At 40.7% G+C, this 27242-nt stretch overlaps 2 protein-coding genes across 4 annotated transcripts in view; one reads left to right on the forward strand and one right to left on the reverse strand.

Annotated features, from left to right (window-relative positions):
• The window catches only part of fancl (FA complementation group L), a 25605-nt gene extending 18538 nt beyond the window's left edge, over positions 1 to 7067 (forward strand). For all 3 annotated transcript variants that reach the window (XM_046401728.1, XM_046401730.1, XM_046401729.1), the window contains 5 exons: positions 1848 to 1893; positions 3702 to 3783; positions 5197 to 5313; positions 6376 to 6447; positions 6946 to 7067. In XM_046401728.1, coding sequence (XP_046257684.1) covers positions 1848 to 1893; positions 3702 to 3783; positions 5197 to 5313; positions 6376 to 6447; positions 6946 to 6981 — 353 coding nt within the window. In that variant the 3' untranslated portion in view covers positions 6982 to 7067. The remainder of the gene's footprint in view (positions 1 to 1847; positions 1894 to 3701; positions 3784 to 5196; positions 5314 to 6375; positions 6448 to 6945) is intronic.
• On the reverse strand, positions 6141 to 27242 carry vrk2 (VRK serine/threonine kinase 2). Its single transcript, XM_046401727.1, has 14 exons — positions 27101 to 27242; positions 26360 to 26494; positions 25880 to 25935; positions 23661 to 23730; positions 22796 to 22883; positions 21168 to 21276; positions 20889 to 20981; positions 19963 to 20095; positions 13491 to 13611; positions 12551 to 12609; positions 10525 to 10703; positions 8198 to 8347; positions 7687 to 7878; positions 6141 to 7392 (listed from the first exon to the last, which is right to left on the reverse strand). Exons 2-14 carry the CDS (start codon positions 26487 to 26489, stop codon positions 7033 to 7035), a joined length of 1740 nt encoding a protein of 579 aa, XP_046257683.1. The 5' UTR covers positions 26490 to 26494; positions 27101 to 27242; the 3' UTR covers positions 6141 to 7032.

Below are 27242 nucleotides of genomic sequence, written 5' to 3' on the forward strand. Positions count from 1 at the left end.
GGGATGAAGATCATGTGCTATTTATCTATAAGCCTAAAAACAAAACGGTGAAATAAATTGTACAAGCATAAGTTCTTGTCCCAGTGACACTATCTGTTCTGCTGCCTTAGCTTTGATTACTCTTCAGTTGTTGCATTTTTCATTTTATAATTTTAGGGAAAAACATACACACAAGCATACGCTTAAAATTTGAGTAAAACAGTTTTTTATGTAATCAGAGCACTGGCCTCTGATTTGATGATGTGACGTAAATATACAATTATATTTTGTAAAACAAGCAGCATTGTGAAATAAGGTTATTTAACCTGATCAGTTATGCATTGATTTCTTCAATTTATCATGTATTTTACAAATCAGGATCCAAATTTAGCGTCCGTTATGCACCAAATGCAGGGACAAATCCAAGTTGCTGAAGTATTTCTACTCTGTCACAACCTCTCCTCACTACAACACATTAACCGTTGACTGACTGTGTTTTGTTTTTCACACTGTGGCAGCACTGAGTCGAGTTGGGACCCCCGAGCTATTATGTGTCATTAGATTATTATAGTCATGCATTAATGTAAAAGCAAAATTTGGAACAGGACTACAACTAATGATTATTTTCATTGTGGATTCATCTGCTGATTATTTTATCCTGAAATGGTTGGTTGGGTTTGTAAGAATTCTGAAAATAGTGAGAAACATCATCAGATTACCCAGAACCCATTCACAATTTATCTCTAACCAACAGTTCCAACCTTCAGATTATTGAAAATATATTCTAATAAAGTAATTAAAAGGAAAAGCAGAAAATCCTCACATTTATGAAGCTGAAACCATGAAATGTTTTTGCATGAAGAGTGATGATTATGAAAATAGCTGATACTCCCCCCCCCCACAGCATTTCCCAGAGCTCAGAGTGACTAAACGCAAACTATTCCATTGAAAATGTTCAAGAAAAATGAGAGAAGCTGCATATTCTGACATTTGAAAGGCTACACTATGCAGATGTTTGAAATCAGTTAATGTGAACGGCTGCCCTGAGCCTGCTTCATGAGGCTCCAGTCAGAATATTCTGCCAGCCGAGGATCAACGCAGGCAATTAAGTACAAATTCTCCCTGTGCCCACCAATATTCAGATCAGACTGGTGGGAAGCCATGAGGTGTAAATGAAAAAGGAATAGCGCTGCTTTTTCAGTGATCTCCACACGCCTTCCAACTTCAGCCAGGCTGGTTGTGTTGACTATTGTCTGTTGTGGTGTCAAAGGACTTGCTTCCAGAATGGCGCGTTTTCATTCTCACCACGCCAACGACGGGGGCCAGCCGGAGAGCTTCGGCTTCAGCTTTCTATTTAAGTTCCTATCAGTTGTCGGCCATTGTTTCTGTAAACCCAAGGTCGTGCAACTCCTAGCCTGTTGCCTAGCAATGCAACTCAGAAGATATTAAACACATACACAATTCAGCCACCCAGACGGGAGGCAGGCGGCGACCCTCAAATACGATGGGTCGCGCAGAAATATTGCTTTTTGCATGTTGGAATAACAAATAGTGAAAGTGATGAGTGCTGCACGGAGACAAAGCTCCCCTGTGGAACAGAAGAAGCAATGACGGCTCATATCTGACAGTGGTGACGCCGCCGTCTGTGCTGGATCGGGCTGTTGTCAAATAACAGGCGGCGTTTGAGGATATGCAGAGTGTGTTTTTTAAGACAATCTAATTTTCTGAGGGCTTACATACAATAATAGTGTATCTGCAGGTGCTTGAAACGTATGAAAAAAAAAAAAACTTGGAATCAAATTGAAGGCTTTTATTAGTAGGACAGTTTACAGCAATACCAAATACCTCCCTTTGTTTTGTTGTTGCAGTGGTGACTCCGCTGAGGAATAGGCTGAACGCCAACATGCACTTGTGGTAAGGTCCTCTGCATCACCACGCGTCTACATGGGGTTTGGACCGGGTCGTAATGTAATACAGTCGTTTCACGAGAGTGTCATTATATTGTTTTCCAATTATTACTTAATATTTTTAGCTTGTCTAATGTTGTTGCTTTTAAATTACAGCTTGACAAAATTAGTTAATTAGAAGTGCAAGGCGGAAATGAGTACCCGGTGCAGATAAAGTATTTTTTACAGGTATTAATCAAGTTAAAATGTGCTAATATCCGTACTCGTGCTGAAGGAAAATCCTCATTGTGTGGCTGACTGAAGTTTATTTTTTCAAGTTTATGAAAAAAGATGTTGTTCTGTAAATAGTCCTCTCATACTTATGAACACAAACATTGAACTGAAGCTCAATTCTGAGGCTGTTCTCTAAGTAGTTTTCTAGGAAATGTGGCAACTTCTGATCAACCCTGTCAGTTTCAGGCTGAAATTAGCAACTTCCAACTGGTCTGGTTTAGTCACCAGCCACTTTAGGTTTCAAGCCACACCCTTTCAGTACATATATAGATGCAGATATTTTAGGCGACAAAGCAGATGTGGATAATTGTGTTTTGTTTTTGTTTTTTTTAATCAACAAATCCCATGAAAAGACCAACATTTTCTGACTTTACCATATGGCTCTGTACAACATTAAAGCTGCATTGAACTATACTTTTCTGTTAACAGTGTGCCACATTTTCAAATTCATTTAAAGTCCCTTGTAGTGATGAAGGGAATTTCACCACACTCTGCCGCTCCCCTCAGCTCTGTGGAGCCTCTAGACTTCATTGTTTAGGACAGTGGATTGGATATTGGAGACACTGGGTGAACGCTGGTGTTGCTGCGTGTCTCTTCTATGTGCAAATGGCCCAACAGTTTTGGTGCTGTAGTATCTAGTGGAGGATGGTGAAGTGGGACCGAGTGAAAACAAACTACAATGTGTGTGTGTTCGTGGTAATGAAGGAACACGTCACCCAGTGCAGCAGTGTGGCTCACTGATGTGCTTTAATAGTTTTTGGACAAGTGCAGCTCTGTGGCACAAAGCTCTGTTTATGGAGTGTGTCTGCCATTATGTATATGTTTGTTTCTAGATGTGTTTTCATTAGCAGTGGTATCTTTATTCTGCATTTAAGGGGGATTCAAGATGAGCGAGTAATGAATAGTAGTACACAGACATTTGCACACAGCAAATAAAACACTGCACAAATATAACATGTAACACACATGATAGAAAGACATACATGAGTCTGGCCAACACCACAAAGACATGTTAAAAAAAATGTCAGAAGTTCATCTGTCAGTCTACGCACAGTGTGAACTGACTGTTGACAAGACTAAAGGCTTTTGGAATTAAACCCGAGTGGACAGGGTCAGTTTGGTTTTCTGCACTTTGCATCTCGTCCACTTGTGTGTTTTTTGTTTTTTTTTTTGTTTTTTTTGACCATTGCACGCAGTGGTGTTATCAGTGTAGGATTAATCAAACCACACGTACCAGTTCCACAGCTAAAAGAAAAACGCAATTACCCTTCATTTTGAAATAAAGTACAGATTTTAATTTCACCACAGGTTTTAACATTAGCATCCCTGCATGACACTAAACCCTCCCTCCACCACTGTTCAGTGTGAAGCAGCAGAATCTCTCCTGCCTCTTCTTCTTCTTTTTTTCCTTTTTTTTTTGTCTTTAAATCTCTCTTTTTATACCAGTGGTAAAAGTCTCCTAATCATCCCCCAGTGTCTTTGCAGGCTCATTTGCATGTGGTTAATTAGTGTGTGAAGGAGCTGTCTGTGGTCTGCTGGCAGGAACCCGGACTCCAGCGTCTTGCACAACCTCCGGGATGTTTTGGAGATCGAATTCCCGTCACCTGCCACCCACGAAAAATCTGTATGTCACACAGTTGCCCCCTTTCCATTTCAAACTTGTCTATTCCCATCATGATTACCTCAGGAGCTGTGTGTGTGTGTGTGTGTGTGTATATGTTTATATCTATGCGTGCACACTCCTGTTTGTGTGTCTGTTTGAGCTTCAAGTCATAAGGGGGCGGACATACGCATTCGCCTATTTTTCCATATTTTTCTTTCTTTCTGTTCGTTTTTTTTCATGAGGTGGGCACAAATTCTCCTTTAATTGGGTTGTTTACAGAAAAGATCATTAGAATAACAAAGATGGCAGAATTCTCTGCACTATCAAATCGCTTTAATCACGCAAAACCATTTATCTCTTTTTTTTTTTAAGCACTCGTTCTTTTCCCCTCCCCTCTCCACGGAGAGGTCAAAAGGGCGTCGTGTTTATACGCTGTCGCCGCGGTGATTAATGCCTCAGCTTCATTAACATTCAGAGAAGTGCAAAAAAAGTTGAGTTGACCAGATGTTGATTTTTTTTTTTTCCTTTTTTTACCTGCCATGCTCTCTCTTAATGGATAGCCCCAGAAAAACAGGAGCTTCTCATTACGCCAAAATGCAAACAAGAGTGTGTGCTGAGTGTGCGATGATGGGACTGGAGAGAAAAGGTTTTACAAGGTGATGTCAGCAGCGGCGCTCTAACTACAAGGTTGTTTAGCGCTAAGTGATTGCAGAGGTCCTGCCCAAGTCTTAAACATCTATGGAGACAGAGCGCGGTGTAAGCCACACCCACTGCAGGGGAAAAGCGCCACAACATGCAACTAAAGAGTTCAATGCTGACAAAATGCCTGTAAAAACGTTCAAAATGCGTCATAGCAGTTTTATTCTCTCTCTCTCTCGCCTTGTGTGATGAATCAGGCTTCAACCAGACGTCTGTTCTGGGAAGAGCAGATTCATATTGGGGCTTTCGCAGCCACATTTGTAACAGTAAGCTCCAGAAGTTGTTAATACACTGAAATGATTCAGCCAACTGTTGGTAAGCAAGTCACATGTGTAGTTATGAAGCTACAAGCAAGCAGAGGAGTCACAGTGAGACAACGTGGTGAGTTCAATAACTCAATGACAAACCACCACAGAAGCCTTTCACACTGAATGTGAGACCCTCCTTGAATGTACCACCTATAGAAATGACACTTTTACCAACCAAAGCAAACTTATTAAAGTATTTCTGCAGTGCTTATTGCAAATAAAAACACCTGCTGCACACGTAGCGACACACTGAGTGTCAGGATCCCCCAGCCCGTATCTGCTTCTGTCTTCTTAAAGGCTCCGTTTTGAACTAACCTCTGGTGGTGGGCGGGGCTAAATAGCTCTCTCTGTAGCCATAGTGCATGTGAGGAAGCACACTGGAACTTTGTTTCTGTTTGTGTGTGTGTGTGTGTGTGTGTGTGTGCAGAGCTTCAGCGCTGAGTGTGGGATCTGTTACTCCTATCGTTACGAAGCTGCCATCCCTGATCAGGTGTGTAATGACCCTCGCTGTGGCCAGCCCTTCCACCAGGCCTGTCTTTATGAGGTATGTGCAGGGACACACACACACACACATACACACTCAGGGCTGTGTGAGCAGCACCCACAGATTTCCTTCATCCTTCACCAGCAGGGGTCCACACTACAGAAAAAGATGAATGTTAAGAAGAATAAAGGTGTCAGTCTAAATACTTCACTTGAGCATGGTGTGGTATGACATAATAATGTGCACACAAAGAGCAAGTTAAAAGGATATTTTATAGCACCTCCAGTATCTGTCATCAAGTTAGCTCAACCTCAGGTCAAATCAGAGAAATGCCCCTTTGGTTATAATGTTTTTAGAACTCTGAACTCAGTCTGTCATGAACAGTAAATTTATTAACTTAAATTTGACAGAATGAGTGTGTTGATTAGTATTAAGTTTATTTGATGCTTGGTCCACTGCAAGGCTGAAATTGTAACTGATTAATGAAGGAACACCAGATGAATCAGCTGGTTTATCAAATGTTGAAAAAAAAAATGTTCATTGCAGTTACTGAGAAGCCAAAGTGATGCATTGAAAGTGTTCTGGGAAGGGTAACAGCGCCCTAAGTATTCAAACAAAAACAAAATATTTAACTGATTCAGTTTAGTATGACAGTCATAACCAGCAACTAGCATAGCATTGACATTTAGCTTAAAAAATACTTGAAAAATGAATTATCACAGTTGTAGCCACATAATATTCTGTCTGCTGTCAGCTGATATGAGTTCAGAGGAAATAATCCAAAGTAGAGATGGCCTGAACAACCCACATTACATGCCATTTGCTGTTCTACTGTAATGTCGATGTATAAACCTACTGGTGGCAAGGTAAGGTAAGTTTTCACTTCATCCATGTGCCTCACAGCTTTATTCAGTGTACTCAGAGCATACAAAGAGAGATGGGAAAAGTGATAAGACAAAATTTCACATAAAAAGCCCTTAAACTACTTCAGTGTCTTGAATATACCTTTAAAGTGTGCAGTAACAAGTGTGTGCTGAAACAAGCTTTATTATCACTTGACACTGACACATCACATCCAAGGTATTGATTTGATGAAGTAGTCTTTTTTTTCTTTTCTTCCAGTGGCTGCGAGCACTCCCCTCCAGCAGGCAGAGCTTCAACATTGTCTTTGGAGAGTGTCCTTACTGCAGCAAGGTACCGTACGTGTGACTGACAGCCGCATTCACAGAGCATCACTGCACACTCGCTAAACATTCATCATTCTTAATTAGCGTGGCTCTATACATCACATGGCCTCTGCTCTGCTGAAAGGCTCCTCAGTACAATATGTTGCATTCAGTCGGTTTTGCTCGAGATATTCCACGTGTGATGGGAGTGAGTTAAGAGTGTGACATCTGAATGCAGCGTCCCTTTGAGTCAAAGACGGTTTTATTTGTGCTCATGATTGAGAGCATTTTTTTTTTTTTTTTTGCATGCTATATCTGCAGTCCTGTCAGAAACGAGAGGCCACTTCACTTTTTCCACAAAACGATCTTTCACATTTAATGCTGCCCACTGCTCCTGTGTGTGTTTCACTGCATGTAATTTGCCGGGTGTTGCATGTGTGTGTTCAACTAAGGATGGCCAATAAAAGTTGATTCTTCTTCTTCTTGAGATAAGCAGAATAAACTGAGGATTCTCCTTGTGTTTCAGCCCATTACTGTGAAAATGGCAGCCCAGAGGTCCTAAGAAGTGTATTTGTGTTCCTGTCAGCTCCGACTCAACAGACAAGTAGATCCTTTACCCGCTCAGAAATGCACTTTGACAAACTTCAAGAACAACAGTCAAGAAAAGGAAGGCGCCCACTAAGAGGAACCAGGAAAAGACTGTATTCCGCTGTGTGGGAGTAGCTTCCTGTGGCGGGCGTCTGATAGCAGACCCTGCCCATTCGCCATGACAGAGCTCTCTGTCCCACCACCGTCCATGGTTGTAGCCTGTTCTGTAGTGGAGCTGTCTTTCATCCTGTCTTTCCCTGTACTGCAGGTGTGTTGGGTTCTTCACTATGTGTTTAATCTCCTGTGGATGTGTCCGTCCTTCCTGTCTCTCCGACGTCACTGTGAGGTTTTCTGTTTTCCTGTCGGTCCAGTTGGATTCGCGTTTCTGTTGAAGAGGGTAATTCAAGTGTTTGCTCTTTAGAACTGGCAACAGTGTGAACAATTCAACTGCATTATATGTGAATAACTTCAATAAATCTGGTTACTGAATGCTTGTCTATTTCTTTGTATCCCTCTTGAAAACTGGAGTCAAAACAAGCAGTATGACTGATATCTTTATAAAGTCTAACTCACAATGAAGTAAAGTAAACATTTTTGTGAAAGAGGTTCAAAGCAAACGAGTATTAAAGCAGCATTCACAAATGCGAAGCCTGGCCACTCCAGTATCTTGGCCTCACACCTGTTTAGGCTGAGCTCTGGGGCCTATTGGAGGGCCTCTCAAATAACATGCAGGAATGGGTCTGGGTTTGGCCTCTTCCTCTTCCTCCTCCTCATCTTCTTCCTCTTCCTCCTCCTCTTCAGTGTCTTCTTTATAAGTCACTGCAGGTCTCGGCCTCAGTGATCTGGCAGTAGCTAACAATCCGTCTTCCTTCTATGAGCAAACAGAAAAAGACAGCTGCTCATTATTGATGTATCCACGTTTGACTGAATTATAAAGTGCACATATATGATGCACATGACCCTTTCTGTCTGTTCCAACACATTCATTGAAGTTCATTCAGCTTGGACTAAGCAGAAGTTATTACCTGTGGGGAACAAGGTAAACGCAATCCAGTCACAACCTGCTCTAACAAACTGTCTAACAGGAGGGGTGTTAAATTAGAATTGTGGTCATGTAGCCTTAAACTGATGTCATTGTAAAATAATACAGAAGACAAATAAATGAACTAAGTGTTTGTTTCAGACCTTACCTGTTGGGCCTGAGGTTTAGTGGGGGGTGGTCCTCTAGTGCTGCGAGTTTGTACTGGTTCAGACTTCATCTTCTCCTGTTGTTCATCATCATCATCATCCTCTTGGGGTTCAGCCTTGGCTTTGGAGGAGCTTCTGGCTCGTCCAGCTTTCTGTGGAAACAAAGGCTGGATGATATGAACTGCATATTGTCACGTCCTTACTGCTATCAGAGCTTGGTCTTCTCTCCATGTTCATGCTTCTTTAACGTTTAATATGGCTGACCTATAACACTTGGAATTGAAATAGGTTAAAGCAGTGCCAGCGAACACCTAGACCTGCGGGAAAGTTTGAGTGTTCAGTCCTGAAGTGTGTCTTACATTGAAACACTTTCTTTGCAGATCAAACACAGCTAAGTAGCAAAGTAGATTTCAGAATTTACGAGGTGTACCCGAATGCAACACGTAGTCCCCTGAATAATAAAATAATTTTTCAATCATAATTTTTAGTCTTTGGGCTTCTCAAATGAAAAGGCTCAAATTCCACTGAAGTTTTAGTCAAGTTGCAACGTTTTTGTTTTTGGTGGGATTTTGACAATTCAAGGCTTAAATCATCAAATGTGAGACTTGAGTCTGACTGAATTTCAAGTCATATGACTTGAGTCCACACCTCCACGCTCTATCTACTGACAAACTTGCTTTCAAGGTCTATTTTTCCTTACAATGGCATGTGATACTGCTAATGACATGAAACAAGTAGCAAATGCTAGCCTAAAGTGCTGCAGGATTAATTAATTTATGTATTAATATTTATAAAAGATTAAACGACCGGATTCGGCCCATGGGCTGCCCGCTGAGGAGGTCTACATTGTTACTACACTACACTACATTATTCCACGGTACAGCCCTGTCAGCTGCTGCTGTGTTACTGTGTTTTAAATATCCTCACAGAAGAAAGTGAAAAGTGACAGTAACTTGGTAATCAGATGACACTTACTCACATGTTGGCTGTTTCAACATGTTTGGCCAGTTTCTCTTGCACAGAACTACGCCTCACTACATAACTGTAGTCCATAAAGTCATAATCATATATTTATACAACACTAGTGCTGAATGATTCAGTGAAGGTGCCCACTGAATGGCCTTTATCTCAGCCGACATTTACTCTCCTCACTAAACCTCCAGTAAATGGCCACTTCTATTTATTAAACTGGCCAGCACTTTAGCATGGAAATTAAATGCCACAAGGAGAGAAGAGGAAATCATGAGTATAATTGGAGATGGCCTGCGCTGTGGAAAGTGTGTGTCATCAATTTCTTCAAATTGGGCCATTGAAAGGGCACTCGCTGGGCCCGAGGGGTCAAGAAGTGATTGTGGTGAATTTGAGGAAAATCAGAGTTCTCCTCCAGCTTTAGACCTGCCCACCCCCGGTTGACATAATCATGGTGGGGGTCAGGGGCAGGTTAAACCTCCCCTTCACTGCTGTCACGATTTTCCACTCTGGGGTTAAGAGACTTAGAGGAAACAAGAATCTTTGTGACCAACACTCAATTTGTTGAATGTTCACTGAATGCAAATTATAATACTTCAGGTCAGATATTCCCCACTGAGTGACATCAGCACCGCTGATAAAACGGTTCAAACTGTCAATAAGGCATCACAACTTCTATAGCAAGAGCACATACAGGGCTGGAGCCTATCCCAGCTGACTATGGGCGAGAGGCGGGATTGGTTGCCAGTCAATCGCCGGGCCGACACACAAATACAGACAACCACACACTCTCACACTCACACCCAGGGGCAATGTAGAGTAGCCAGTTAACCTAATGTTTTTTGGGATTGTAGGAGGAAGCCGGAGAACCCGGAGAAAACCCACGCAGGCACAGGGAGAACATGCAAACTCCACATAGAAGGGCCCAGACCGGGATTTGAAAGCAATTTAAAGGTGTCCCAAATCTCCCTGAAAGAAGTAGGCCTACAGTGGAGTGTTTACAGTTCCATGGTGGTCTAAATGCTACCTTATGTACTATTTCATCCCAACAACCAAACAGTAGAGACAAATCAAAAAATATTTACATGTTTACTATTTCAGTCATAAAGTGTGTCAGGTACATGAGAAATCCAAAAATTCTACTATGGTCAAAAATGACACCTTGAGACACCACACCGCCCCAGAACTGAGGTCATTAAACTGTATGTAAGTTGACTTTGGAAGACAATGTGCCATCCATGCAATACTCATGTCACTCAGGTGTTTCACAGGTGTCTAAATAAACAGCTTGTAAAGAAATTTTCACACAATAACAGCAAAATAAAATTTAGACAGGTTAATGTCCTCGTCATGTTCTCACCTTTGTCCTAGTGGGGGGATCTTGTGCCTTGCTGGTTGACTGCCCTGCAGATCCTTGAGGTATGGAGAAGTCAAGTGTTCCTGTGACAGCGCTGGCCAACATCTCTTTGAGATGCTTGTAGTCTGGCTTATCTTGGTAGCTCAGAGTTTTCACATAAAGGAGAAATGCGGCCACCTCATCTGAAGACAGGAACAGAGGGCTTTAAAGGGCAAATGGGACCAGAACAAAACAAGGCTTCATATTGAAATATTGTAACATAACATCAGACAGCATAACCTGCATCAACTTGTTGCAGATGACAGTTATATCTCATGAGCTTTGGTCAGGCTACAGCAGCACTGTGTGCACAAAGCTCTGTCATCACATCACAACAAAACAGGAAGCACCACTCTGCAGCGCTGAGCTAGCCAGCTATACCAGGGCTCCTGCTAACTTACTGTTAGCCACAAAGTGATAGCTCTCTTCACCTATACCTCCATCGTGCGGCATAAAATTAAACCAATTTAAACTCGTGCACAGGACTGGAGTGGCAAAACCAGACACCTGCCATACCCTAAAGGCAGGGTGAACCTGAAGGTCTCACAGTCCAGATAATACACTGCCCGGACATGGATCTCCCCACAGAGAGTCGATTAGGCATGCACACAGTGTGCGTGTGTGTGTGTTGCTGTCATACACAGTGAGCTGTGATACATCACACACTGGCCAGACGACGTGTATGACACATACTGAGGTACAACTTGTATCCTACACACACACACACACACACAGAGTTGATGCATACCCTGGACTCTTATCTGAGGCAGGCAGCCAGGCCTTGTCAGCAAAGAAGCACCCGGTCCCAAACATACATCACACACAAAGCCCTCACACAGGCGTGACCTCCGATTATAAAGACAAGAGATAACACACGACAAACTTTGAAAGGCATATCAATGGGACAGCTGCTGTTTAATTGGTGCAAAGTTATTGAGGAGCCTCGGGTCACCAAGGCAGAGATCTTCATGTGGTATGGACCATTTGTCTAGCCTTGATTCTCCAGACCTTTGGACGATAAATCCATTTTAAAGGTCCTGTTCACATTAGCTATGCTAAGGTCACAATTTCAATTCAATTCAGTTTATTTATGTAGCGTCAATTCACAACAAAAGTTATCTCATGACACTTTCCAATTAGAGCAGGCCTAGACCAAACTTTAATTAAATTACGTTCAAATCCACATTAGCCCAGTGGGACATGTTGAAGACACATTTCCTTTTTTTTTCTTTTTTTTTTATCCCAGCGTCATTTATTTTGTATTCAAAAGCTCCCTGCACTCTGAGGCAATGACAATGTTGGAGTGCAATCTAAACATCCGAACTGGAGCTTGTCACGTTTCTTCACTTCAGCTGCAACAAGATGTGAGAACACGGGATGAAACTAGCAAATGGATAATGGGAGACACTGAAAATTATACTCATGGAAAACAGGTTCTGGAATCAAGCTGCAACAATTAGTCAATTAACCGATTAGTCGATCAAAAGGAGATTAATCTGCAGCTATTCTGATGAAAGACTGGGGTCATTTTTCAAGCTAAAAGTTTGCAAAAGGATTTGCTGCTTTTCTTGAAGATATCAATTTGGACTGGGAAATAGTGATCAGCAATTCTCACTTTTTTTTGGTCATTTTAGACTAAATTAATAAAGTGAAAATAACTAAAATACTAATCATTAATGAAAACAGTCATTAGTTGCAGCCCGTCTCTAGAATATCTGATCATTTTTTGACTGGAAGTCTTTTTTAAAATATATAATACTTTAAAAGACTTTTGGTGTATGGCATCTACTGCCCACATGCATGGCAGCCCAGTCCCTCAATTAGTCTTGACTCTGGCCTTTACTCTGTATCTCCATTGAGAGAGCAGGAAATTTCTCCACACAAAATTCCTCAATAAGGTTGTCATTTTGTTTCTAAATTCTCCATTGAACCTAGGAGGAGTAAACGACCCCGCCCTGCAACCTGAGGATGTCCCGCGGCCCTGACTTACCTGTGCTGGCTCCGCTCACTGACAGCTGCTGGACTGAGCCTGGCAGATTATCCATCAGCCTGATGGGGGAGTAAAGGGGGATAAAACATTATGAGGAATGAAGTTCAGGGGTAGACAGTTGGGTGGGAAGAATGCAGAAGAGAACAAGCTGAATCCAAGTCAAGTTAACTGTCCAGTGGGATGTTAAAACTAAAACAATGACAGCTATGCATCTGTTGTAATTATTAGTATTGGACTATTCCAGCTCCAGTGCTTTTACTCTAATAGAGTCAGATCAACATCTCTCCAACAGTCTCTAAAGGTTTTATAGTTTCACAAAGTATTTTATTGGAGGACTAGTATTACATTGTGTAAATTTTGGCTCTTGTGTCTACCCAGAGGATTTACTTTTCAGTTTCTCAGCAGATATTTGGCAGGTTTTAGGTGTTTGTAAAATTGATTTACATTGCAGGAATACTTTAGACATACTGTAATTATCTTGAGAAAATAAAGAAATACAAATATATAAGAATACCTCAAAAGCAATGAACAACCAGGTTGTGTATTTTTATACTGCAGAACAAAGTGGTGGATTGTGGAGGAACATATCACATAGAGTGACCCATAACCTGAATAAATTCCATTAAAAGTGTGACAGTTTGAGGGACAGAAAGCAGGGGTGGCACTAATAATGGCATAATACATACTGACTTTTAAATATCCATCCATCCATCCATTTTCTACAACACTTTATCCTTCGGGACTATCCCAGCTGACTACAGGCGAGAGGCGGGGTACACCCTGGACTGGTCGCCAGTCAATCGCAGGACTTTTAAATATCATTATCCCAAATTAATTGACTGAAAGATTCACACACATAAAAGTTATGTGTGTGAATCTTTCAGTCAAATTAAGACAAATCCCATCACAGTACCTGGCTACAATACAAGTGACTACCTACCTGGCCTTAGCCTCCTGGACCTGAGTTGGGTTCTTGAGAACACTGTCCCAAGGCAGAGACCCACATAGCCAGTGAAGAAGGCAAAAACCTAAAATCTGGAGGTCAGCACGTCTGGATGGAGCTATGAAGAGACAGAAAGATGAAGGGGTCAAAACAGTGGTGTGATAACACATCTAATGTTGGGCTGCCAGATCGGACACAGATCTTTAGAGGAATTCCACTTGAAGAAAACAAAAAGCAGCAGTGCAAAAGTCAGTAGAAGTTTCCCTTGTATCACAAAAAGTCACTGTATAGTGTTTTCAAAAAGCAGATCTCTCCCCAGAGCAGTCAAGGTTGGACACAAGTACCTTTTGCTGCATTGGAAAGCTAAAGTAGATTCACAAAGACAAATAAATCAAAACCCCCGCAGCACTAATAGATAATACAGATCAACTGTCAATGGGACATTTTTGTTTCACCCAATAAAAGAGAGAATGATGGACATGGAAACTTGTTCTATAAGCAGGTGGCTGCTTTTGATTTACAGCCTGTGTGTATGGAGCTGAGACGTGATGACTGTGAGATTACATATGATGATGATGATGATCATTGGGGGTTCAGGTTGTGTTCCAAGCTGGATCTGGTTCCCCCATCTCTAAGACAAAAAGCACTCTGGAGTACTCCACTTGACTTTTTTCCTTTACTGCATTTTATGACACCTGGCCTGTGATGTGATCCAGAGATGAGAAATATATCCGCTTCTTCTCAGTGGAGACACTGTGAGGCCAAATCACTACCACATTACGCAACTCAACAATGGTGCACTGGTGGCCACTTCAAACTGCTGCTGACACACGCTCAGAGTTACAACCCAAAGCCATTTTTATGTCCAACAAAATTCCCATCTAATTCTTGTTCCTCACAGTGATTTAGCACATGAATAATTGTTAATTAGCACTACATAATGGCAATGTCATTAGGTGAACTTTTGACTTGGTGCTGGAAGAGAAGTCACAGGATCACCAAACGTATTAGAATTCATCCTCTGGAGAACAACATCGAGTGTCTGTACAAAGCCTCACATCAATCCATCCAGTACTTAGCACATTTCAGTCCGGACCAATCAACTGACAGACCTACCAACCAACATTACCATCACGTTGTTTGAAGTGTGGCGCACTGCCTAAGAGATGTCATTTCAGTCAGGCGGGGTACAGTAAAAATGAAACGGCCCATTTCCCTCATCTGCTTAAACATTTAATATGCCATATTTTGACATTAAAATGTACAAAAACTATTGGACCTTTGTTATGTATTTGTTGAGTTGTGTATTTACATTACCCAAAACATTATTCTGTAATCTGTAATTACCTCTAACCAAGCTAACAGTGCATTTCATTAGGTCGCCTGTCGCTATAACTTACAGGAGAATCAGAGTGATAAAGGAAGTCGAGGTGCATGACTGCACGTTACGTGAATAAAACTTTAAAGCATAGACATTCATCTGCACTGGCGGCTAACAACGAAGAAAACAAATTCCCATGATTCCACACAATGCCATCAAACTTTATCTTTTGCTGTAATTGCTTTGACTGAGAGACCCCCGACGGCGTAAATCTTTGACCGAACTGTCAGTAATCCAGTCACATTGTTGGTAATGTAGGCAGGCCGCAGGCTTTGACAAGCAAAGGGATCTATGAAATAAGAAAAAGACAACATTCTTCGGTCTGCTTCTGTCATTTTTTTACCTTTTATGTACCGACTGCTGTATGCTGAATTAGTGTTTTATTTAATGTTAAATCACTACACGGCAGAATTTGGTTTGAGCCATGTGTCGGCTGTTTTCCTTGCCATATGTAATGACTGTGAGTAAAGCAGCGACAAATTCTTCATTCATCTATAAAGAATTACATTTCTGCTTAAGGGCACCGTTCAGAAGTATCAGCTGCGGAGAAGCTACTGTGCTCAAAATATGTTTTCTACCAAGGCGTTTACTTTTAATGAGCACTGAAAACAGTTGTGTATCTGCATTTTATGTCTCCTGACGGTAAAAAAAAAAAAAAAAAAACTTTAAACAAATCCTAACTAAAAACTTCAGAAATTTGATCAGGTGGGCTTAACTTAATATTACAGACTTCAGAATCAGTATGGCGTCCCATGTACTCGGGCTTCTTTAAGAACAAGTCCACAGTGTGTTTGCATCTTATTGTGAGCGTGTGTGATTGTATGGGTCCACATTAATGTGTGAGGTCTATCAATACTTGTCGACCAAGTCCATCCAGAAGGGTCGAGCCCGGGGAGTTTTAGCAACTCAATACTGTAACGGCCGACATACATCTCTGGAGAAATTACCTATCGACTGGCTCCATCAGAGGGGGGAAATCTCCTCCCTGAGCCACGGCCAGCATTGATCCTCCCAAGCCAACAGGCTGCTCTAAGGAGGAGGCATGGTCATTGCCACACAGGACCAGATTACATGGAATAGGGTGGGCACTGGGATATAATCTGATTACACCTTAACAAATAAATAGTTCAAGAAAGAAAATAGGTACAGACTATCAAGATATAGGGAGGTGTTGATGGGGAGAGTCCAAAGTATGAAAAAAAATCACTTCAAAGAAATAATGATTGCTGTGCCTGAAGGACAAACACAGCATCACTAAACTTGTTAGGCCCAGCAGGGAGGCTAAATCAAAATGGAACAGGTGGTTAAAGACTGGATGTTGACAGCAACTTTAAAGCAACAGCCTTGAGAAGACAATGACTTCACAGGTAACAGAAAGAGAAGTGTTTCTTTAGGACTCATTTAGGACTCTTGACCATTCTAAACAATTGGCGTGTAATACCAAACATGGGAATGCTTAGTTTCGTCCTGTGTTGGGTCATAATTGATAGATGCCTTCTTATGCCTAGACTGATAACTTAAAGCCTGACACATTGAGATAATGTAACTTCATGCGGCCAAAAGGAGCGCAGTTGTTCTTCTCTTCAGGTCATGAGCGCCATGCTTCTGTACACAAGTCCACTCTCACCATCAAGCATCAAATGATGATGAATGGATACAGGTGCACTTTACTTCATTCTCTCATTCAGATGAAGATTCTGTCAGGTGGAACAGTGAAGTCAATCCCTACTACCTTATCTAGTCCAATGTGTAGCATGCCATGTCTTTTGGGCAGTATATTCATCTACAATTGCCTAGTGTGACAAATCAGTTCAGTGAGGATTTCAAAAGACATAATATCTGACAGAACATGCATGTTGCACCAACTATAATGCCAAAAGAAAAACTGATTTATCAGAACTATTGGATTCATATTCACGGATATTTCAAGCAGAGAACTTTCACCAGTAAAATGAATGTTGACTGATCTCTTTTGCAACAGCTTTTCTTGTTTTTTATCAAGCAGGTATGCACAAACATGCAGTGAAAACCTACATGTTAGGCTTTGGTCTGTTTGCCCTTGAATATATGTGGCTTCCTATTGCTGTAAATAATTACACAACACTTCATTGCTACCAAGAGCCTGTTAAAGAAGAATAAAGATGAAAAATACATGTGATACTGACATTGGAAAAAAGTGTTGCAACTCCCAGAGCACCATAATAGATTAACAATTAAAAAGATCAACAACTACATTAAGCGCTGCTGCCCTCTGTACGTGCTCTGGGCGCATTATCCGTGCTCTTAATAGCGTTTTGTGTGTGTGCTCCTCTGTATTTAATGCGTCTTGCCCTCATATGAGGAATGGCACAGGACAGTGCAGAGAGATATGCATGTGTGCACACATAAACACTTAAAACCATGCTTGAAAACACACACACATGCACAAGACATAAATACAGAGTAGCAACATAAATACACACACGCACACACTCATATGTTCTCTACATGCTTTAGACAGGGAGGGGAGACAGCGATGGTGTTGTTGTTAATTATCTCCTATTGTTATTCAGATTCCCTAAAGCATGCTGCAGTGTCACACTCTTAACCCTTCTGCTTCACAGTCTTGTCGTGCGGAGACGTTCTTCTGTCCGCTGGACGCCCACTGAATGCTGGTAATTACACCGTTTAGCTCGAGGTTCAAAGGCCTGCCAGTCGGGGGCTGCGTTCACCAAACTTCACCATGGCAACCTGTCAACATCTTTGTGGGGACTGGTGCCATCCGGTCAGGGAAGGGCAGATAAGGGTGCGGTCCTTGTTCATAATATCCGTGCACGGTGGAAAACAGTTGTCAGTTTTTAGACAGGTGTTAAAGAAGACTATATGTTTTCTTCCCACAGGCTGAGGTGACTTGAGGTCTTTAAATGACTTGTGTAACATAAGCACAGATCTGTGTTTAAACAATGATTCTCTCCATCAGGTCCCCAGCACTCCTGTAACTTCGATAAAAGCACTTGGTCAAAATGGATGCTTACGTTTGTGTTGTATTCCTTCAGCTCACCTTTTCCCGCTCCTTTCTCTCTCTTTCAAAATCCTATTAAGATTGATGACTTCTATTTGATAGTTATTGCTGACAGGACATTTTCTGCACTTCTTTTACTTATTGATTGCGCTGATAGAAACACCAGCAGTAGCGATTAGGCAGTCTGAGCCACGCTAACTCACAGTATTGAACAGGAGGGTAGTGGAGTTGGTCGGCGTGGAGCTCATAGAGGTTATCTGTGGCTCGGGCCTCGCCCTAACCAAACATCAAAGCCTTTAATTAATGGGGGATGAATACATGATGCAGGTTATGACTTCAGCTAATTAGGGAATTGTTAAACAGAGACAGTACCAGGGAAATTCAGCAGGGGCAGGGGATGGAGAATCGATGGTCAGTGAAGAGAGGGAGCATGTAGGCAATTTGCCGTTTAATGTGTTCCCGATATCAGCAGAGGGAGGCAAGGCGGACTATTTTACATGTATTGACAAAGGCTGCAAACAGCAAGGGCAGAACGTATTGTAGGGTTAATATAGATAATATAAAAATAGCTGAATACCGGAAATTGTGAATACACGTCATTGGGGCCACACTAGGGAAGATAAAAAAGCACTCCGATCACTAGCGGTGAAATCAGCAATCTGAAGGATTATCTTTATCTTGGTGATTATGTGTGGGTCTATTGCTTGTGTTTTGTTCTGGCAATGCAACTACCAGGACCTATCCACCACAACACAGCAAGGGAACACTGTCCTGGAGAATAAACAGAGTAAACTTTGGAAGTTATCTACTTGATTTAGATGGAAGATTCACATTTTCTTCAGCTGAACTTCAGGGAGTAGTACTGTACCCAGTATAGACAGGAGAATAGATAAATATGGCAAAAATCAAACACACATTCTTACTGTTTATAAATCACACGCACTCCCAGTCAACTAACTCTCACTCTTATCTTGATTGGTTGTTTTTGGTTTATACATTCATAAATGAGTTGCTCATGTCGTAAATTACTGACTGAAGCATCTCTTTCTCCTAAAATGTGACCTATTTCCATGTAAAACAGAATACGTGGGCAGGGTTTAGTTACTAAAGGGATTTATATCAAATCCTTTAGATGTGATTGGATTGCTATATTACAATACAGCGATGTGATACAGAGCTGTAGGGAGATCTGTGAGAGACACACAAAGCTAGTAAGCTGCGGAGGGCCGATGCACACACACCTCCCTAATCTGTGTTTTTCAGACCAAGGATCAAAAGGGTTACACGAACAAATTAGACCTCAGTCACATTCTATGTATTCACAGTTCAGAATTTATATAAAAACACTCAAAAATTACTTTTTGGATGCATATTTATAATGGAAGCAGATTTGTTCTACTGCATGCTGCTAGCTCTACCTATACCTACACCTGACAAACGCCAGTTCAGTCCATTTGGGGGGGAAAAAACAATTAAAATTTGATCAGAATCACAGTGAGTTGAATACATTCAAAATCTCATGCTGGTTTCTCCTGCTTGACAAAGCAGTAAAAGCAGCCACTTTAACTCTTGTTACTTTTGACAATGTAGAGATATTCTGTTAATGAAAGTCATCTAACAGCCATTTTATCAAACTTATTGTCTGAACAGGGAAAACAAATGTTGCATCTTTTCATTTCAAGCTTATCTTGAGTCATGCTTTTCAATAACTGCAACATATTGAACAGTTTAGTCTCTTTTGGAATAATAGTGCAGGTGCTTGTCTTGACAGCACTTCAGATACTTAACACGCTTAAATATTTCATCATCTGTTAGTCCGTCCACTGATCCACCTCAGGACCCAGCAGGCCTAGTTGTTCTGTGTAAAGTCAGAGAAAGGCCAATGCAAACGCTACATGCTGCATCACTGATTGGTCAGTGTGCCGGTCTTATTTTCCATAGGACATTTTCACTAACAGTATATTAATGGAACAGTGTCACATACTAACAACTAACAAACTGCCTGAGTGTATGTTAGCACATGAAGCTTACTGCACATTTTGACTGCCTCACATAGTATTCAAATCAACAGACCATCCAAGGCTTACCAACTCCTTTGTGGGCATCTAGACTGGTATACTCGATGGTTCCATTGTGGCCCTTCTTGGGGTTTTCCTTATATTCTTTGTGGACCCCGTCAGGACAGTACCTGTAGGACAGTCCATAGTCTGCTAGGTAGACCTACAGCACATAATAGGATGTGGACACACACACACACACACATTACTAATTACATTCAACAAATTGTGATTTTATCTTGTCTTCTTAGAGACATAATCCTCATTAAAATGGACAGCTGATAATTTATTATATACCTTATTAATATAACAGAAGCATAGTCTTTAATTGCACTATACTGTATATGCAAAGTGTACCGTATATTAACGATAGAACCATTATCGGTCCGCCTGGCTGGTAATCGGGTATGATACTCAGCATAGTTCTGATTATCAGAATCAGTGAACATCAGAACCGGTGTTTTTTGGTACGATTGCCGCTAAAATAATTCACTTAAAATCACCAGCTTTGTCTTAACGCAGTATCTTCTCTCCGTCTATGATCACCTCTTGGACTGGTTACTCGTAACAAGTAATAGCATATCAACACTGAATAACAAGCATCTACAAAGTAACTATAAAATGCATCAGTTATCGCATAAATGTAGAGAGTGAATAGCAGAATATCTGATTCCGAGATGTACTGCAGTGCTAAGTATAAAGTAGCATAAAATTGAAATACAAGTAGAGTATAGTACATGAATAAACTGTACTTAGCTACAGTCCTTTACTGGATATTCGAAATTTTGACACAAAAATTTTAATTCTTACAGCAAATGTATATTGGCTCCAATTGTCAGTACTGATCATTGTAAAAAACTATACAGGTTGATAGCATAGTATATATTCTGTAGAGTAGAACAGTCTCACTTCTACCTACAAGCAGGATAAATAATAGGGGTCCACAGTTGACTAACCTGTTCAGGGTCTCTGTAGCCCAGCATGAGGTTGGCAGCTTTAATGTCTGCATGGACATACTCGTTCTCATGAATATACTCCAGTACATTCACCTGGCACAGATCAAAAACACAGCAGGTGCACACAAAAACAAGAATGACAAGTATGCACAAGGTCAGTGGTGTGTTCTGTTCACTTTTCTGTGTTTTTTTTATCTGAGCTGCTGGAACTATAGCTCCAACCAGCTTCTTTTAACAATCAATGAACAGTCAGACTTTTTCCAATGAAGATAACCTCACCAGTCCTTGACCAAGCTGAAGCACGGTGGCTTTCTTCAGTCGACCTCCACTGTGCTCAAAGACTTTCTGAAGATCACTTCCCAGTCGGTCCATGGCCATGAAACGATACCTGAGAGGGAGAGGATAAGAGGTCAGAAAACTTTTGTTCTGGTTCTGAACAACATCCCATCTTCTAATTCCAGATGCATGGATGAAAGTACTAAGAAAAACAGGCTAACCAAAAAAGGTTTCAATCAGACATTTAGCACACATAAATTGCATGTTTTCAAACAACCTTGCAATAAATGCTTTGTGGAATTTCAACAAAAACTGCAATTAGTCATTCATAACACCGTTCACATGATTATAGACTTAGGAAAGAGTTGCAGCAATAAGTAAAACAGTCAGGAAAACAACAGCAACAGGATGTCGAAAAAGTCAGACACTGTAAGGAGGTGTATTCTGAGTTTAACTGATTAACACTGATGTCCACTGAATCAAATGTAGAACACAAACAAAATCCAGTTTGAACTAGATCTACAAGGTCATCTAGTTTGTTTCAAATATTTGACACTGTGTTAAGTATCTGTTGAAGTTCTGCCTGCAAAGTCTTTAGCGCCCCATTTACCAAGTAGAACGTACAGCATGATGTCTCTGAATTCATTATTTGGATAATGACATCTAATAACATTAGATGTACAGGTCTTTGTATTTAAACCAGGTGTAAAGAAGTGTTCCAAGCTGTATTGATTCTTCCTACACTGGGATTGGATCTGAAAATGCAAATAAGTTGGAGAGTCCAACTTCTTTAATATGGCACATCCCACATCAATGACAGGATTGCAATGGACAGGCGTCATTCATTACTAAATCACTTTTTAATGGGAAAGTCTTGCTAGGTACTGCTAATACGTGTAGCTTTTGCTGGGCTTCTTAAGGCAGAAGAGGTGGAGTTAGGTAACCTTTCACCTTGCTCAGTGATATTTTTTATTTTCTCCGGGAGCAGAAGTGCATTCCCAGCCACCATTTTCATGACGAGTTGGCTAATCTTCTCTACTCTGGTGGCATCTAATGAGGTGAGGAGAATTTTCCTGTTAGCCTCTCTGCTGTTTACTTCTGGTGCTTAACGCACAAACGGTTAATTACTTAACCAGTTGTTCTATTATTTACAAGTGTTAAGTTACATAGCTTACACCGCATTTCATTTTGTATATTTTGTTGTATAGCATGTTATACCTGCTGGTGACCATTCAGCATGTAACATTAGACAGTGATGTGTGACTGAAAACAGTGAACATTATCTAGTACAGATAATCATTTCTGCTATGTGGGCAGCTTACATTACTGTGTCCCATCTAAAAATGTACATTTTTAAAATAGAGCAGGGTCACTTTACTTTTATATTTTCTTCTTCTGTCCAGATTGAGTAATCATGCTCATCCCTACTCACACCATCTAATCCTGCATTTGAATAGTAATGCCAGTTTAAAGTGGCACATATTAGAAACAAACCCACAGCAAAAGAATAAGTAGAATGCAGAGAAAATGCTATGTTGTTTTTAAACTGAAGAAGGGAGCAGACATGCAACACTATCATCATCTTATCATCTGATAACATGTTGTCCACCAAGTGCTGGCTACATCAGTACCTGAGGCCATTATACTCTGCGAGCCCTGATCCCCAGTACATTGGTATGCCCAGGAACTCCAATTTCCTACTCCTCTTCCATTTTTGAACTGGAACAAGATTAGAAAAGGAATAATTATGTTAATGTGTGTATGCACATTTCTATTTTCACAGTCCTTATATTGAGAGTCTGAAAAAGAAGGAATTCTAAACCCCCAATAACATTAAAACTCAGAGCCACAATAGCTGTAGTGAGAAAGCAGAAAGCCTGGTGTCTTAGACCACTTACTGACAATGAGTCCGAAGGGAATGCCTGGTACACTACAAAACCCTTTAAAGAGAGTCTCATTATTCCCTGACCTTGACCCAACCCACAGTACAACACCCCTAGATTTCCAAAACGAATCTGAACAAAAGCCCCAAAACTCTATGAAAAGAGAGCAAATGTTTTGTCCAGAACTCCAATTTGTCCTTGTATGTGTAATAATGCATGCTTGCAAATATCAATCTTACTGTACTGAGGATATGATCACACACACACAGACACGGGCTCCAGACAAAGCAGTGGGCCTGGCTCAAGGCTCTATGGCGGCTGGCCTGACTGGCGCTCAACCAGGCTGGCAGGTGGTTGGGGGCTCAGCAGAGGCCCAGCTATCATTACGTGTGAGTGGCTTCCTCTCTTTTGCTTCTCTCCAAACGAAGGCGTTGGAGAGCTCAGACAAGCACAGAGAGGGGGCTAACTGCCACTGAGGTGCATGTTTGCTTTGGCTTATTATTAATTACTGTGTGGCAGGCAGTAAAGCCTCTGTGTCTGCGGCCACTTCATCAGTCAAACACACTCGTGCTCCAGCGACCTGCCGGGACGCTGGACGGGTGGTGCTACTCACTGTTCTCCGGTTTGGCTGCCCTTTGGTAGAACTTGAGCTCCGAGAACAGGGGGCCATTCTCCTGGTACTCCTGCAAATATAAGGACACACTACAAACTTCTGACAAATGAAAAAGGCTGTAATATACAAATCTATAAGGTCAAGAGGTCCAGAAAAAAAAAAAAAAAACTTGATTCTTAATATGCAAACAAAGGCTTTTGGAGCATTTTAAGATTGAAGTACAACTATAACAAGATTTTGTTTTGACAAACAAATAACGCAAATTGTTGCATTTTGATTTCTCCAAACACCTTCAACAGTAGGCGAGATGGATCACAGGATAAAGTGGCAAACTGTTAAACAAACACACACAGAAGCAGAGGCAGAAGAGGATAATATCAAGGAATGGTGTGAGAAAAATGGAAAAACGAGAAACAGAGGGAGGAAGAGAGGGGGAGAAGAGGGGGAAAACACGTCTTTATTTTTATTTTTTAAGTCTTTTCAGTAATATTACTCAAGTAAGAGTACAAAGGTATTAGCATCAAAATATACTTAAACTACCAAAAGTAAGGCCATTTGAGAATGAAATTACAGCCCTGCTTCCAAAAAAGTTGGGACACTGTGTAATGTGCATGGTTAACACTGTGTTAAACCTCCTTTTCTTTTGGGAACACATAATTTGACACTAATTGTTGAAGCCTTGAATGTGAAATTGTTTCCCACTATTGCTTGATATATGACTTCATAATGCACCACATATTTGGACTGCTTATTTTCCACAATGGGTAACTCTATTAAGTTATTTAATTCTAGCTTGTTTAGCAAACGTGACACATCAGGAAGATTGCTTTAAACACACACATTATTCATGTTGCACTGTAAAGCCATTACTGGCATTTTATTTGCTCAAGCTGCAGATCAAACTTGACTATCAGCAAAGTTTCACAGACAGTCATTCTCACATAATTCACTTTAGCACATACAAACATACATGGACACATACACTGTTTGTAAACACAGCATTTGAACAGAAACAGAAACCAAAAAATTCTACACAGTACACCTTTAAAGCTCTAGGCAAGACAAAAATAAAGCACATTTTAGTATTAATCACACATTGGTGTTGTGAGTAACATTAATGTCCCAACCAATAAGCATCATCTCTCTTGTGTAAATATAACTGGATGTGCATTCTGATCTACTCTTCTGCTTTACAGCTTTTTCCCTGGTGCCCCCATTTCTGTTTAATGAAAGAAGGACAAAACACCTGGAAGGAACACTGCATCCCATCAGAGGGCATTTCTTTCAAGATTAAATTAAATGAAAGGAGAATTTCTCTTCTCTCATTTCTTTGTCTTTTCTCTCCCTTCAACCAAAAGTGTGAGTTCACGTAAACTATATTTCACAATACTTCACTTACTTGTTTGTGCAATTAGAGAGGCAAATCACCTTGCATACAAAAGTAACCCTAATTATTTATACAGTGTATGAGTGAGTCAAGTACCATTGACAACTTTACATATTAAAACACTGAAGAAATATTTGGATTTTTTTAAAGACTATCAACAGCAGTCTTCAACTGCTTTCAAACCTACATTAGTCCTGTGTGAAACAATGCTTTCAAGTCACAATGGAATATAATTTCAACCTGCAAGGTACTGTGGTGGCCAGCCAGATCCAGGTAACATTTCTGTTAGATTACTCTAACGTGAATGTAACGTGTATGTATATATTGCTGGTGATCATTGCAAAGAAAAAGAAAATAACTGCTGTGATAACTTTCCAGAGTTGTAAAATTCTGTGTAAGCAAATTATTGACCAGCTAAAGCAGCACGCTGCCTTCAGTGAAGCCTGCTGTATTGTTTTAATGCAGAGATGTTTTCACTGTGGTTACTTTCTAGAATGAACTTCCATCTTTTTGTTGCAATGCATCTGTGTCAGTTTAGGATTCTCTGCTAGCGCTAATGAGAAGTGCAGGTGCCACAGGTTGGAGGAACCTACCAAATTCACTTCCATTTTGCCACATTATCTTACATTATATTTGGTCATCATTTGTTGCTGTTGCTTGCTTACAGTGACACTGAACTAAATTATGTCATGTTTGGTGAAGTTGAAACTAAACAAGAGGAAACATCAATCTGATGGAAACAATTTCTACATGCACTATTGTCAGTAATCATGATAACAGCTGTGTACCTTATGATGGACAGGCTGTCTGTGCACAGCACAAATGTACTCACCACTTTTATGACAAAGTCAGTGTCTGCTGCAATAGGTCTGTCTACATCCTGGGAGGCTTTGAGACAAAATGGGACAGGTTACTCTGTTGTGATACATTTTGTTAAGTCCTAACTCTTAAACTAGATGAAGATCTTTCTATTTTTGTAATTTATCCAAATCAAAATGCTGTATGATGTGAACAGATTTGCAAATGTTGCAATTTATATCTGACTGGAGCAGTTGATATAGATTAGAGGGGGGAAGGGGCTGGTAAAAAGTTCAGGACAAGCTGATGAGTTCAATTTTCTTGTAGCAATCTGATCTGTTCAAATGACTTTCACAACTAAGAGCAAAACAGATCAATCAGAGCAGAGTCTCCCAGAAACAATGTGTGTATCTGGTAGAGAAAGGGAAGGAGTTTTTCTACTATTTTGCATGCATCTACATACTTGTTTGACAGAGTGTGAATGTACAGAGTGTGTGTGTGTGTGGGTATGTACCAAGATAGATCAGCCCAAAGCCACCTTGACCAATGATCTTCCCCAGCCTCCATTTCTTCTTCTCAGTGTCAGTCAGCACAAAGCCGTCCGGAAGTGGTTTGGGTAATGCCCGCTTTCTTGGCGGGGCCATGAAAACTGTGTTTCAGAAAATGTGTAAGAAAACATCAGCATTGTCTTACCATTATAGTGTACCACTATACTGCCAGTTCTTTATTGTACAGGACACCATTTAAAACTGTAAACCTTTAAGAAACTGACACTGGAAAGACTGCTTCAGATCAAAAAACATTAGAAAGCGTACTGTTTTGTTAAGGGACTAAAGTTAAGTTCTTTCCCAATATGGGAGGGCAGTATATAAACGCTGCAAGATTTGTTGTAAATCAGAGATTAATTTGAAAGTTTGAAATTTCGTTAGTTAATGGCAGCCTTCTTACTAAATGTAGATTTTCAATATGAGCTTCAGGATTATATAAAACAAAGATAAACAAGTAACTCGTTTGTTAGGGTTACGTTTCGTTACAACAGATTTAAGAATGACGGCTGAAATACTGTAGTTCCATCACTGAATGGAAAACAACCGAAGACCGTTTTAGTGCAGTTAGCAGTCAGATACTCGACAGTTAAGAATGGAAATAAAGCTGGTGGGAAGAGAAAAACGTATGGGCAATTCAGGTAACGCTAATACTAAACTAGAAGCTAACCGAGCTGGTAAGAAGCTCACATTCTTAAACATGCACCGACCTCTGATAGGAATTCAAGCCGCGTATGTCGTTTTGTTTTTAGCTTTCTTTTCCAGTGTTCTTCAATGACCGGGTGCCAAACAGAAAGCAAAACCTCTTCGCTTCCTGAAAGTTGTCCCGCCCGGCTACGGTTTACAGCCAAT

This window comes from Scatophagus argus, chromosome 10 (genome assembly GCF_020382885.2).
Source record: "Scatophagus argus isolate fScaArg1 chromosome 10, fScaArg1.pri, whole genome shotgun sequence".
NCBI lineage: Eukaryota > Metazoa > Chordata > Actinopteri > Scatophagidae > Scatophagus > Scatophagus argus.